This window comes from Balearica regulorum, chromosome Z, assembly GCF_011004875.1.
Source record: "Balearica regulorum gibbericeps isolate bBalReg1 chromosome Z, bBalReg1.pri, whole genome shotgun sequence".
In the NCBI taxonomy this organism is placed as follows: domain Eukaryota; kingdom Metazoa; phylum Chordata; class Aves; order Gruiformes; family Gruidae; genus Balearica; species Balearica regulorum.
Genome location: NC_046220.1, coordinates 24,838,677 through 24,853,854, shown reverse-complemented (window position 1 = coordinate 24,853,854; position 15,178 = coordinate 24,838,677). Strand labels below are relative to the sequence as shown.

The following is a 15,178-nucleotide window of genomic DNA, read 5'->3' as shown; positions in this document are numbered from 1 at the left end:
CTTCTGTCCTGGATATGCAAAATCTGTTTTTACTTGAGGGAAAAACAAGTATTTAGGAAAATTCGATAAGTATTTGTAGAACAATGAAGAAGTATAAAAGAAACCACTTTACTAAGCAGCCTTTTCTAGTAGTTTAAATTGTGCATTTCTTATTTAGGAAACAAGTACTTCAGTCTTCCAGTTTTATTTAGGAAACAAGTACACTTGTTTGAAGATTCAGTGAGCAAAAACCGCAACAACTTTAATTACATGCCCTGAACTGGTTTCCCTCTGGAGATACAAACTTGAAAAGATATGAACTTCATTTTCCATAAGGCTATTTATGATTTAACATCATGCTTAAAGAGCTATTTTGAATGTCAGTGCTACAGTTCAGTATAAACTCAGAACTTCATACTCAGTCTTCATCTGGTACAAAGTTCTTTCCTACTCCCAGAAGTGAAAACACCCTTACAAGAAGGAGCGATTGTGAGTAGTTACATGCTCATATTGCCTGCCTGGTTTTCCTTCTGCCTCTGACTGTGAAACAAAAACAAACAAAGAAAAAATACATTTGGGAGGTGCACTCTTTTGTGGAGTGTAAGATGAAGACAGTTCCTCTACAGAAGGAACCGCTGCAGCTGCTTGGGGTGATCTTCCTCTTTGAGGCTTGATGTGCCAAGTGTACTTGTTACAAATAATAGCTAACAGTAATAACTTCCCATGCTAAACTTCTATTTAGACTCTTATGTTAAAAATTTGCAGGACCTTCTGCTGAAAGGCTTTTAAAAATTTTTGGAAGGTTATAAACAGTCAAAGCCCAGAGGTATTAACTGTTTTCATAATCAGTCCTAGCAGTATTGATCTGCTATTACTCTTCCATACACAAGAGAAAAATTGTGATTCTTTGTAAGTTATATTTCAGGGTATTTTTCTTATGTTTAATAGAAGCTTTACATATTGTTGTTACTAGTATAATCCTTTTATTGCTCTTCCAGGTCAGTTGGAAGTGATCATGGATCGTCGACTTATGCAGGATGACAACCGTGGCCTTGGACAAGGTGTCCAAGATAACAAGATTACAGCTAATATCTTCCGACTTCTGCTGGAAAGAAGACATGGAACAGATGTGGTAGGATTCACTGTCTGGATTTTTCTGGCTAATTAAGATACAAATATTTATTTCTGTTGCAGCACTGAACTCAGTAAAGAAATTATTCCATGAGCAGTAGAACTAAGGAAATACAGCTTCCAACGGAGTTTTGTCAACTTGCTTGCATATTCTCATCGTAAAGACTTCATCTTTCACTGTTCCTCACACAAATACCTGCGGTGGCTGCTTTCTCACTCACACTTCAACACATGACTAGGGTACTGTTGTGGAAGTGTCTTCTTTTTCCTTTCTATTTTTTTTCTTTATTGAGGAACCTTTTAAAAAAATGACTAATTAGTGAGACTTCTGCTTCTTAACAAAGTTAACTGAATCTGTCAAAGGTTGACAAATTATTTTGGATGCATGGGTGGAAAGAGAAAACATCTTACAAATTTAATTTTCTCAGGAAATAAGATTTAAGTGGAAATATTTATATGCCAAACATATAAACCTTCTCACTTCACTATGATTCTGGGAAAACTGAGACCAATTTGTTGTAAGGGTCTGGGTTTTTTTAACTTGCACAGGTCATCTCAGTTCACCTTTTTTCTCCATTTGTCTTTTGAATAACTCTTCAATTTTATTTTAGTTCTTTGCATTTTCTCTCTGCTTTTTTTCCGATCGTTTTTGAGAAGGACAAAATAAGTACATCTTCATACTGAGGCAGTAGAATCATGATGACAACACTGAGTGTATTTTAAAATCATCACATAGCTAAAGATGAGAAGTTGTGTACTGAGCTGCTAATGAATATGCAGATAAATTGGAATTAATTCTGGTTTATAGTGGATATCATTTACCAATGTGAGAGGATGATAATACCTAGCTTAACGCTAATTTCCACCACTTAATGACTGGCACTCCTTTTTCAGGTTGTACATGCCATGAGGATTTTCTAGTTCCTCATCCTGTATAACACAGGCAGTATATTAACTGCATCTATCAGTGTGGTGTGCATATACCTGAACTAACTTGAAAGAAGTTAAGTTGACTTGTGCAGCAGTCTAGCTTTGACAACAACAAGCATCGCACAGGTTAATCTACCTTCGCAAGAAGAAACCTGCAGAGAGATACATGCTGCCACAGAAAACTTCCTTAGTACCTTCCTTTGTGTTATATTAAATTAGAATGTGAAGCTGGTAAGTAAGAATTATTGGACATGGAAATCTATGTTTACAGTAGCAAATAATGTGAAACAACAGGGACAGATCAAATCAGTTAGTGTCATGATGCTTGCATTGATGCTGTGTGCAGTTTTGGTATTTTCCATAGAACCATAAAATAACTCACTAAAAGATATCTCTGGAAGTCTTCTAGTCCCTGCTCAAAGCAGGTGTGGTTTTGTGTCAGAACAGACTTAACTGTCCAAAGGATTAGTCATTCATTCAGACCATAATGGAGATGTGAAGGGTTAGAGCACATTTGGTGCATCCTTCTGGGGGAGCTTCTTGGTTACTTTCTTCTAAAAGAAAACTAGTCCATGCACACTGACACTCCTCTGCAAGCTAGCACAGTGGTTAAGGGGGGTTGGCTGTAAGTTTGATTTCAGAACAGCACTGCTGCTTCAAACCAAAACACTCCTTGGGAAGACAGTTTGAAGATACCACAATTAGAACAAAGTCAGCCTAAACAACTCTGGGATTATTTGGTTAGTGGAATATTTACATGTGTCTTTGCATACACCTCTCTGTTTGTTTGGGATACCAGTCAGACATCAGCTTAGTAGAATAACAATGTATTTCCTTTTTCTTATTAAAATCTTATCCCTTTCCTCCATTTTTGAAAGATTCTGTGCAAGTTGCTGAGAATCTTTCAAAGGAGAAGGGACAATTACCTGCTACAATCAAAAATATTTGAGGTGTTTTGAGTACCTGTGTTCCAGCATTTACCTTCCTCCCCTCTGACCATGCTTGCTGAGCTTATAATAATTTTAAAGAGCTGCAGCAGGCTAAGCCTTTAAGGGCAGTCAATTCTTACACACTCTTGCACAGACTTGAAAAGAATGGAGATCAAAGCTTTGGGGGACTGGGCATGGTCAAAGAGGTGCTGTTGGCCCAACTGATACAGTGTGCACAACCCCCAGGAGCCAAGAAAGATGTTTTAAGGAAACATTATCTTTCTGGTGTTTATATATGGAATTCCCCTTTGCTATATTTAGAGTGTTCTAGCATTTTGTTTTTCAAAATCGGTAACATTTTCTGATTCATGTAACTGTTTTGGATGTGTTTAAGGAAGGGAAGTAGTCCCCTTTCTTTTCATTTTGTTAAATGTACAAACATGGTTTTTTTTTCTGCATGGTTACTCAGAAGGTAGTTGTTATAATAGTTTAAAAATAGCCCTGTCAAAAAAATTATGAAGAAAATATATCTAGTTTATATATGTAATTGGCTGCAGTGTGACTCATACACTGACCCTAATTTTGTTGTCAAGCCCTATTTTGTTATTGACTTGAGGAACCATGGAAGCTACAGGAGGCGGGAGTTTAGATCACTTGGCATGTTTGCCAGTGCAAGCTTTTTCTAAAGTGCGTTACAAAATATTTCATTCTGTCTTTTCTCACAAACAGTTCTGAAGAACAGGAATCTTTCTGTTCTTTGGGAAACTTCCCCATAAAAGGACAGTGTGTGAAGTGTAGGACTTGCAATTCTTTAAAATTAATTAAAATAAATGAGCATCACTTTGGTGTAATTACTGTGGAGATTTTTGGTTATAACAACATCAACCAAAAGTTTCTTTTAATTTACACCTCCAAAATACTTTTTTCCTTCCCCAACCCCACCTGAACAATATATTTTAATGGCAGAGTCAAACCACATGAATGTCCTGAAGTGTAAGATTGACCTATCCAGTGGTTATGTAGAATTCTTAATAATTGCTAGCATACTCAGGTAGCCTGTATTCTCCTAAGTTATCCTAATGTTACCTGGTTTTTGGCTCTTGAATGCTAGGTTATCTAGCCAGTAGTAAATACTCATGCTGATTTCACACCCCCCATGCCCCAAGCTGGATACTACAAAAGGTGTATTCAGAATGATGGTATCATTCATTAAGCTAGCTATGTATGTAGTAAGAGCTGCACAAATCTCGTTTCTCTTTACATTATACTCACTAGATTTATTGACAACTGTGTCCTTCAGACCTCAGTTGATGTTGTTACATTTCTATAGACATCCTTTGCTCTTCCTTCAAGATGTAACTAATTCTGTTTATATGTTCATTTTGTCCTTGCAAGCATTTTTTGGCTCTGCATATCTTTTTGAATTTTCTCCTAATATTCATTCTTCTTTTTCCTCCGATTGTTAAGCAAGAAGTGAATGCATTTCATTTTTTAAATTGAAAGGATTATTATTTAGCTGAGAATGAAACAGAATACAGTTATCAATACTTGTCAACAGAGTAAATATTTCTTTATTTTTGAAAATATATACTCATTATTTTACATTTATTATAAGTTTTGTTAAAAATAAGCATTGATATCTTTTTACTTTCTGGGCCTTAGTGTGGTATATTAGTATACAAATATGAATGAAATAGGATTTATAGGAAGTGGTAATATCTTTGTTTCATCAGTGACATAGCTAGAGGAAAGATGCCATACCAGGCACACACTTTCTCCAGATTCCTATTTCATACCTTGCCTTGACTTACTCAATTTATATAACTGGATTTATTGCCTAGTCTCAAGCAGAGAGCCAGGATTCAATGGCTCAAATAGCTGCCTTGTTTTGGGGGAGGTTGTTTAGAGAAACAATGATACAGGCAGTTAATAAAAGCACAAATACGTGGCAGTCAGATAATCAAACTCCTTTTCTTCCACCACATACAACTACTCTTTTTTTTCTTATTAAATACCTGTCAGTATCCACTTTCTCTGAAAATATATGCTTGATGATATAGCCATTTCTGTCTGATTATTGAGTTGCATTTGGCATTTTCTTGGTGTGCATATTTATAATGCATATGTACATTTCATATAGTAGCTGTATACTATACTGTGCATTGCTATGCTATGTGTAACCACACCTTAACAAGCATAATTAACTCGATGTTTCAAAAAAGCAGAAACTCAACATTAGCCATTAGATGGCCTACTACCATTTAGAAGATTTTCAAGCCCATGTGTAACAATGTCACATAGTCTAATATTTTTAGTTATAACTACCATAGTGAACTCGTTAAGTATATAAAATATCTTGAACTTTAAAGTCTTGGGGTTTTATGGTGGCCACAGAATAAATAAAAATAAAAAGACATTTTCCTCTCTTCCTCTCACATAGAACACAATGCATCTCCTTTAGAGCTTTGCCACGTATATTTAGTAAGAGAGGTACACTTATTCTTGTTTCATGTGAAGAGAGATTCAGGTATGTGTTAGTTCTTTACAGCTTTGTTTAAGACACTACATTTAAATTATTCTTACTGCTACTACTATATAGATGGTACTGTATTTCTTATGCTGGAAGTTTGTGTCTGCTGCTCAAGAGCAGTGTTTCTATCTCTTACTTATCTACAAATATTATCTGCTTTCAGGCCAGCACTGTCCTCATTTTTATGCCAGGGCACCTTAGAGCTTAATTTCTTTTAAATATTGTTTTTTTCTTGACACTGTGACAAAGATGTGTTGCAGAAAGGTTCTAAACAAGGACAGATTTGTCTCCAAGCTGCATTCACGTGATACTGTCCAAAGCTGTAGGGAGTGAATGTTCTCACTCTACAACAGGGCAGCAGCCACTTCTTGTAGCTGGCTCATGGTGAAGTAGGTAGTACAGAGGACTGCCTTCCTCTGATTTCTGGACTTACAGCTATGTCTCTCTTGTGGTTTGTTGTTGGGGGGGAGGTTCTGTGTGTGTACATCTCTACAGTGAATTACTTTCCTTTGGTTGTTTTTATTTGTCTTCATTCATGTGTACCTGTCTGCCAGCTCTGTTTAGCAAGAAAGTATTTTACTTTAGTAGTATGCATAGTATTCAAGCTTGATCTCTCCACTTTTAGCCCATATAATTCACCAAAGCGGGAAAGTAGAACTCTTTCGGGTATTTTCTGAGCTGGTACAGCTTGAGGTCTTTAAATTTAAACCTTTCTGTATCACCACTTCTAGGAAGGCCTACTTGTTCTTGCTGCAAGCTCTGGCGGTAGGGCAGAATCCTTAAAGGAGGGAGAAAGGCTGCAAGTCCAGCTACTGCCACTTGTATTTTCAAGTGAAATAAATCTCAAGGGATAATCTCCTTGCACATGGAACAAGCAGTTTCCATCATCGGCAGGAACTTCACATAAGCAGCAGACTTCCAATGCAGATAGCCTCTCTGGAGGACAAAAATTAGGAGATATCATTGTGTAGTTCTGTCTTTATCATCAGTTTGATGACCTACTTCCTGATCAAAGCAGAACTCCAGAAAATTTGTGCTCACTATGTTGTGCTGTCTTTGGGAACAGGAGATGTTCTTCCCAGTCAACAGGAAACAATCTATCACTGTGTCCCTTCCACAACTCTAGCATGGGTTATTTATTTAGGCATTAAGTCCCTCCTCCTTTCTCCTGCACCATTATTGAACAGTATAAACACTGTAAGAAAAAATCAGAAGATAAGAAATAAAATTGGTGGGAAAGGCTATAACTAAAGTATAAAATACTTCTATTGAAAAAAACACGTCATGTTGTCTGTCTGCTTTTGTGATCCCTTTCATCTGACTATACTGATGGCTGCATATTTGTCAACCTTGGTAATTATGGTGATGTGCTTATGATCATGGTGACTAGTGACTTTCTTTGCCATCTGTAAGCTTCTTTAGGCCAGCAAGCAGCTGTTCTCCAAATGATTTGTTTATAGAACATGATTGCCATTATGGTATCCGATTAAAGGTTAACTAAACTAAATGCTAGGACCTGATAGTTATGAAAGGAACAGTGATAGGTGGAGGAAGCGAAGGAACCTAACCAGGGAGGAGTGGAGCACACTCAACTGGCCATGAAAGGAAGAATATTGAGATTGTTCACTGGTGTAAAACCCAACAAGACAACTCAGCAGAAATCACTTTATGCAGACTAAGGGTATTATTGCCCAAAGGGATACAAGACTTAGATGATTTGGAGGGGGGAGAAAATTTTGGACTTTAAAAGAAAAAAAAGTAAAAAAAAAAACAACAAAACCAAACCAAGAGGCTTGTTATGGGATGTTCAGTGGAAGGACACAGGAAGGGAAAGAGAAGGATTGAGGAGTAACAAGTGGGACAAATAGGGGTAAAAGGGGCATAAAAGGGTCTGATCAAGTCCCGTGCTTGATCACCACAGTCTATCCTGTATTTTTATTGCAAGTGCACAACCTTTTCTGAATCTGTGTGAGCCATTAGCCAACTTCAGGTAAGACTAGGAAGCAACTACAGTAAGAGATCTGTGTGTCAGCTACTTGGAGAGAGAGACCATGGGACTGAGAGACCAGTGCAACTGGTTGCCACTTGCTGACAGGACCTCTATTTTCTGTGTGTACATGTAAACTGTTAGCAAGCTTCAGGCTGACAGGCAGGGACCTGGCACTTGGAAGGATGTGAAATCTGAGCTGGTCAATGGTTAAGAGGCCTAAGGCCCAGGCCAGGACATCAGACCAACATCAGTCCACACTGAGGGATCTGTGGTTCTTGAGTGTACTTGTGAATCAAGAAAGTGAGGTTCTTTGACTAGTGAACTTCAGACCTGATCAGCTGGAGGGCACAATCAGGTTCAGATTGTTCTGCTCATGTTGCCCAAGTGTTCTGTGTTTGCATGGGTGCTGGTAAAGATGCTGCTCTCTGCTCACTTGTATGGCTGGCCATGTGTGCATGTCCGTGCCTACTGGGAATACATGCTTGGCCTTTCTCCTGCCTGGTCTTGAAGGAGCAGAACCACAGCAGGCTCCCATCTGTGAACCTGGGATCTGAGGAGTCCCCTGGTCTTAGAGACTACCATATTTGGCTCTAGCAGACTGAGAACAACTTCTGTGGGTCCTAATTTCTTTGGATTTGGTTACCTATAGCAGTCCCAGGTTTCCTCACCTGCAGTTTCAGTGCCAGCTAAGAATCCACAGGCAGTACAGAAAATGATGATTTTAGAAGTAACTCTGAACCAACTCACAGCCTTGTGGATATTTTACAGTGCCTCAGAATTTTCATTTCTTCTATAATCAGCCTCCAGGGACCCATTCCACCTAGTGTGGCAGAAATGCATTTCCAGTGTAACAGCCTGCAAGTGAATTGAGAGAAAAAATTTCCATTCCCTGAGGTAAAGAGGTAATATCAGTTTTTGTCTGCTCAGCTGAGTCCTCCTTTGCTGGTCACTTCAATAGCAATCAAAAAACCCTAAGCATTCCAGATCATGGTTCTTGAAACATATTTCCAAAAGAATCTATGCTTTGATGTGCAAAACTGTAATATAACTGGTGAATATTTCAGTGTTGACAAAAATGTATATATGAACAATTCAGGCAGATCTAATCTCTATATTTTTCAGGATTTTTGCCTCCCGCCCTCCAAGATTTCAGGAAAGACCGATGCTGTAGTATAGCAGAAAATAATTTGGCATCTGTATTCTTGCTTATAGTCTTTGTAAGATTTCAGGATAGCTGCCTGTTCAGTACTCACATTTATGGCTGTTATTTCTGGTTGCAATTTATCCAAGCCTCCCTAAAAGTCTAATTCATTGTAGAAGACCTGCTTTTTTACAGAGATTACCTGAATATTGTTCTGCTGAAGATTCTTGTGCAGCTTTGAGGTCTTAGGTGTTCTGAATCCCACTGCTCAGTGAAGATGTTTCTAGCACCTTATTTGATTTCCAAAAAAAATTCCCTCTGCAACCACTAGCCAGTTTGAAAGCTGCTTGAAGTGATGGTTAGCGTTCTCTTTGATACGTGATTACATCAGCGTTGCACTCTTGGACACTGAAAAGGAATTATTCACCTCAGAAGAATTCATCCTAATTCTGACTAATTGCTATTTGTTGTATTATGGATGTAAGCCCCATTATCTAACATCCTTCTCCTTGCCGTCCCAAAAGCACTAGGAGTTTTTACAGGCAGACAAAAAATCTAGTTCCAAACATAGACCTGAGAAGAAGAGGGATGATACATCATAGAATCATAGAATGGTTTGCGTTGGAAGAGACCTTAAAGATCATCTAGTTCCAACCCCCCTGCTGCAGACAGGGACACCCTCAACTAGAACACGTTGCCCAAAGCCCCATCCAACCTGGTCTTAAACACTTCCAGGGATGGGGCCTCCACAACCTCTCTGGGCAACCTGTTCCAGTACCTCACCACCCTCACAGTAAAGAATTTCTTCCTAACATCTCATCTAAATCTCTTGTCTTTTAGTTTAAACCCATTACCTCTTGTCCTGTCACTACACTCACCATCTTTCCTGTAGGCCCTCTTCAGGTACTGGTAAGATGCAATTAGGTCTCCCCGGAGCCTTCTCTTCTCCAGGCTGAACAACCCCAACTCTCTCAGCCTGTCCTCATAGGAGAGGTGCTCCAGCCCTCCAATCCGCTTCATGGCCCTCCTCTGGACTCGCTCCAACAGCTCCATGTCTCTCCTGTACTGGGGCCCCCAGAGCTGGATGCAGTACTCCACATGGGGTCTCACAAGAGCAGAGTAAAGGGGCAGGATCACCTCCCTCGACCTGCTGGTCATGCCTCTTTTAATGCAGCCCAGGACACGGTTGGCTTTCTGGGCTGCAAGCACACACTGCCAGCTCATGTTGAGCTTCTCATCAATCAATACCCCCAAGTCCTTCTCCTCAGGGCTTCTTTCAATCCATTCCTTGCCCAGCCCATAGCTGTGCTTGGGATTGCGCCAACCCACGTGCAGGACCTTGCACTTGGCCTTGTTGAACTTCATGCGGTTCACACGGGCCCACCTCTCCAGCCTGTCAAGGTCCCTCTGGATGGCATCCCTTCCCTCCAGCGTGTCGACCACACCACACAGCTTGGTGTCGTCGGCAAACTTGCTGAGGGTGCACTTGATCCCACTGTCCCTGTCACCGACAAAGATGTTGAAAAGTGCCGGTCCCAGTACCGACCCCTGGGGGACACCACTCATCACCGTTCTCCACTTGGACATTGAGTCGTTCACCACAACTCTTTGAGTGCGACTATGCAGCCTATTCCTTATCCACTGCGTGGTCCATCCATCGAACTCATGTCTCTCCAATTTAGAGACAACCATGTCATGCGGGACAGTGTCAAATGCCTTGCACAAGTCCAGGTAGATGATGTCAGTTGCCCTTCCCTTATCCACAGACGCTGTAACCCCGTCATAGAAGGCCACCAAGTTTGTCAGGCACGATTTGCCCTTAGTGAAGCCATGTTGGCTGTCACCAGTCACCTCCTTATCTTCCATGTGCCTGAGCATAGTCTCCAGGAGGGTCTGCTCCATAATCTTGCCAGGCACGGAGGTGAGACTGACCGGCCTGTAGTCCCCTGAGTCTTCCTTTTCACCCTTCTTAAAAATGGGGGTAATGTTCCCCCTCTTCCAGTTGGTGGGAACTTCTCCAGACTGCCAGGACTTCTCAAATATGATGGCGAGTGGCCTGGCCCCTTCATCCGCCAGTTCCCTCAAGACCCGCGGATGCAACTCATCAGGTCCCATGGACGTGTGCACCTTCAGGTTCCTTAGATATTCTCCAACCTGATCTTCTCCTACAGTGGGTGGTTCTACATTCTCCCAGTCCCTGCCTTCTGTGACCTGGGCAGTGTGGCTCAAGGATTTGCCAGTGAAGACTGAGGCAAAGAAGTCATTGAGTACCTCAGCGTTCTCCATATCCTGGGTAACCAGGTCACCCATTTCATTCTGGAGGGGACCCACGTTTTCCCTTGTCCTCCTTTTCTCGCTAACATACCTATAGAAGCTTTTCTTGTTGTCCTTGACATCCCTGGCCAGACTAATTTCTGTCAGGGCTTTGGCTTTCCTAACCTGCTCCCTGGCTGCTCGGACAGTTTCTCTGTATTCCTCCCAGGCTACCTGCCCTTGCTTCCACCCTCTGTAGGCTTCCTTTTTTTGTTTGACTTTGCCCAGGAGCTCCTTGGCTCATCCACGGGGGCCTCTTGGTGTTTTTGCTTGACTTCCACTTTGTTGGGATGCATTGCTCCTGAGTTTGGAGGAGGATATCTGGATATTCAGAGCTTGTCAGACACTTAATTATTCTTCTTTGTATTACTAAGAATTGGATGAATTTAAAGCAAGCGCATCTGATTTTCACTTGGTGACTTAACAGCCAGGCAGTCTTGCATGGAAAGCCTGCAGCTATGTTGTAACCATTTACTGCTTGATTCAGTTTCATGAATTTGACTAGTATCAGTCCCAAATAAAACCTGAATTTCTCTTCCAAGTTGGGAGCTTTAGGGCAATGTGTGTGCAGGAATGTTGTGCAATTTTCTCACTCTCTTCCTGTTCAGAGACGCCTTGAAGTGAAAAGCACCCTATATAGTAAAGGGTTTGCAGATGTTTGCATTTGGGGAAGAATGTGTGTAATTTTAAAGCTAAGGCATCTGTCCTTATTTGTCATTTATTTTTGTCATGTGTTGTAAAACTGCATATTCACATAGTCAATGATGTTGTCTGCCATTATGTTTCTCATGTGTAAGCAGGCTAGCACAGTATTACCCAACCAGTTTCTCATGTAGAAGCAGCATCTCATCAACATACAGATGGTTGTCAATCTTTGCATTGTACAGAAAGAAACCATTTTTCTTTACATGTTTGTCTTTGGGAAGCTTTAGATTCTTTGGCTGACCGTTTCAGCTGTCAGTTGCTAGATTAAGGTTGACAGATGCTTAATAATATTGTCTTCCTATGTTTTGGGACTAGAGATGCTCTGAAGAGTCTTTTTACTCGACAGATTAGATTTTGCAATCCAGAAACATTCTTCTTTGAAGAGCGCTGCCAGTTGGTTTTCTGAACCTGTGACAGAGAAAGTCGATAAAAGTTGTTTCCTTACACAATGTGAGAGAAAGCAAGGCACTTTTTCCTCCCAGGAATAGTCCACGTGGTTTGGTATCAGACTATTTTGATCTGCATCCCTTGATTTAGCAGGCTCGGCATTCTGTCTTGTCCTGGTTTCCAGCTGGGATAGAGTTAATTTTCACAAGAATCTGGGAGGGGACACAGCCAGGATAGCTGACCCAAACTAGCCAAAGGGATATTTGATACCATGTGAAGTCATGCTCAGCTGCTGTCTGAGGCTAAACCATCACAGAACTGTTTTCAGATTTTATGTGAATGCACTGACATCTAAAGTCAGCATCCACATTTCAGCATGTTTGATCAGATAGTTTGGATGTTGATGAGGTTTTGGAATTGTTATTTCTTTCCTGACTAGGGTTGTTCATAGCAGAGAACAGTCTAGAGGAGGAGTATTTAAATGGTCAAGATTTGTGATTTGATATTCTGTCTGCCTCAGTTTCCTTACTTCCGTATGAGAAATTTTAGACTACTTGTCTGTGTTGAAAAGTTAATTGCTTCTCTGTTAGCTCAATTGAAGTCCAGTTATCAAGTGTTTCAGCTTTACTTTCTTCTCTACAGTATTTTCCATTTCTTTCTTCCATTCAATTACTAAATGATTTCTGAAGAGTCTAATTAGTGGTTTTCCCCTCTAATTAAGGACCTCAGTTCCTCAATTTAGACTGTTACCAGAAAACCCTTTGAGTCTTTTCTTAATCTGTTCCATACTCCATTTATCGATAAAATAGCTCATTTCTGATATAACAGTACTTTTAATAGATGAGGCCATTCTTAGAACTTGTTGCAAATTGTAACCTAAGATTATACTGGAGTGTAGCTTGTTAGGTTTTTTTCCCTCAAAACTAGAAGTTTAGAATTATTCACCTTACTTTTGATGACAAGGAAAGATCCCATATGGGGATTTGTTTACATATATTGCACTGTCATTTCAACACAGACATAACTGTATATGAATATGCTTTAAGGTAGTTTAAAAAGGCAGTATTTGCTTTAATTGGAGCTCATTAAGCTAGCACTCAGCTGTATCAGTGGCATATGTCAGAATCTTGCCAGTATGTAATGTTTGTAAGGCTGCCACTGGAGCTCCATTCACCCTTTGAATGTTAAACGCTGTCACTGAAGTTGAGGAAATAATGCCACTTTTGAGAGAGCAGTACTTTAGATGGAGACTGTGGGACTGTGTCTTCTGACTTAGCATCAGCAGGGTACTGTTGAAAGCCGCCCACATAGTGAATGTGCATATAGAGTAACTATTCTTCCAAATGAGTCGCCTGTACGTGCGAACCCTTCCCACCCCTCTCTTCCCAGAGTCCTGTTTAAATTTTGGATCACTAGATTGAGAGGGGAAGGACGTACTCCAATCCTTTCGTGACTGTGATGTACCTATAGGGGAGTGGGATTTGAAATGTCTCTTTTGGCTCTTCTGTGATAGTGTTGTCTTAACAGTGTTTGCAAACCCCTTTTTCCCTTGGTCTCTTGGCAACTTTCGACACCCACTGTACTCTCCATTGCTATCACTATTACATAGATTCACTGAATGACTGCACTTCTGTTGGTGCAGTCATCCAAAACTGACTGTCGTTCCAGATGTGGGAGTACCAGATTCAAGATAAAATCTCCACCTAAGTCTTAGCATAGCTTTTCAAAGTTTCAAAGTGGATAATGCTTCAGTAAAATGCTTATGCCTGTGATAAAACATCTAAATGCAGCAGAAGCAAAAATGAGCCAAGTTGAATCAGCTCTGGTTCCAGCATTTGCCAGAGTCCTTCAGAAGAGTGTTTCTCTACAATCTTCAATTCTTTCCAGAATCTAGGAAGCCACTCTTTATGGCTCTGCTACAGTTTATCTGAGAATTTTGTCCCATTGCCCATTAATAGTAAATGATTCTCTCCCACCCACATTCTTCTTCAAAGTTTCCACTGTCTATCCTTCCATCTTTCCTGATTTCTCAACTGGAATATACATTACTGCATCTTTATGCTAAAACCACCTTTTTTATTCACATTACTTCTGTTAGCCTTAGAGATGGCTTTGAAGGATTTAGTCCTAGAAGATTGACCTGCTCTCTGCTATCTTTTCTTAGAAGGGCTGAGGATTCATGTGATATTTTTACCATGGATGATTTTTTACTTTCATGTCAGCCAATATACAAACTTGCCTCATATTTTTTTCCTGTACTTCTGATCCCTTCTGGGATTAGGGCAAGATTTTAACCCATGGATGTCATGCTTGCCTTTATGTACACAGTGTTTTTCTATTCATGGAGCAGATACTTTCAGAAAGATCTTGTGTCTCCTCTTCTCAAATGATTTTGGTATTTTCTGAGGAACATCTTTTTCTGAAATTGTGAGGACATCTAAATGAGTTCTGTTTGTTTTCAGCAAGCACTGTACTTCCAGGCATAAAGTTGCACTTAGAATGAATTTTCAGTCAGTCTTCCCATAACAAACTGTGGCCCTTCTCCAAGTAAGTATTTGAGATGTCTTACAGTGAGAATTTGCATGTAGATAAAGCATTGAAAAAAAAAAAAAAAGTTGTTTCTGTGAAAGCTCACCCTTCTTCCTCTTTCCAGCTCCTTGGGGTCCCTTAAATCTGAGAAACCTGGAGTTGAGGGGAACTATGCTGGATATGGGGCATGCACTTCTTACTGCAACATGTTTGTAGTGTATGTTGAGCAGTGGTTGAAAGTAGAGGAGGAAATGACTAAACATCAGTTCTGTTTAGGCAAAATCACTGATCTCAAATGCTTTGAGTACTGAATGCCCGTTGTTCAAAAGTGCATGTGAAAAACTGATCTGAAATTACTCTTGTTGCTGGACAGTAGTTTTGCCTTCTACTCATTCTCAGGTGTCATGCCTGGACCAAAGAACCAGTTGCAAGGGCTTTTGATACATCTTTTGTTTTAAATATTATACTAGGATGCAGAAATTATTTGACCGATTCATGTATAATTTGTAAGGTATTGTAGGAGACTTTTTTTAAATTCTCAGATCCAAGCAATCAATTTATATCACAGAAAATAAAAGATTGAATAATAGTAAGAAAACTGTCAATAAAATGTT

General features: G+C 40.1%; 1 protein-coding gene across 4 annotated transcripts in view; it reads left to right on the top strand.

Annotated features, from left to right (window-relative positions):
- MAN2A1 (mannosidase alpha class 2A member 1) overlaps positions 1-15,178 on the top strand; it is a 127,836-nt gene that overhangs the window by 100,480 nt on the left and 12,178 nt on the right. For 3 of the 4 annotated variants that reach the window (XM_075739622.1, XM_075739620.1, XM_075739621.1), the window contains one exon: positions 978-1,111. In XM_075739622.1, coding sequence (XP_075595737.1) covers positions 978-1,111 — 134 coding nt within the window. Of the gene's footprint in view, positions 1-977; positions 1,112-14,688; positions 14,755-15,178 lie in introns of those variants that run through there. The other variant, XM_075739623.1, reaches the window with a different exon arrangement.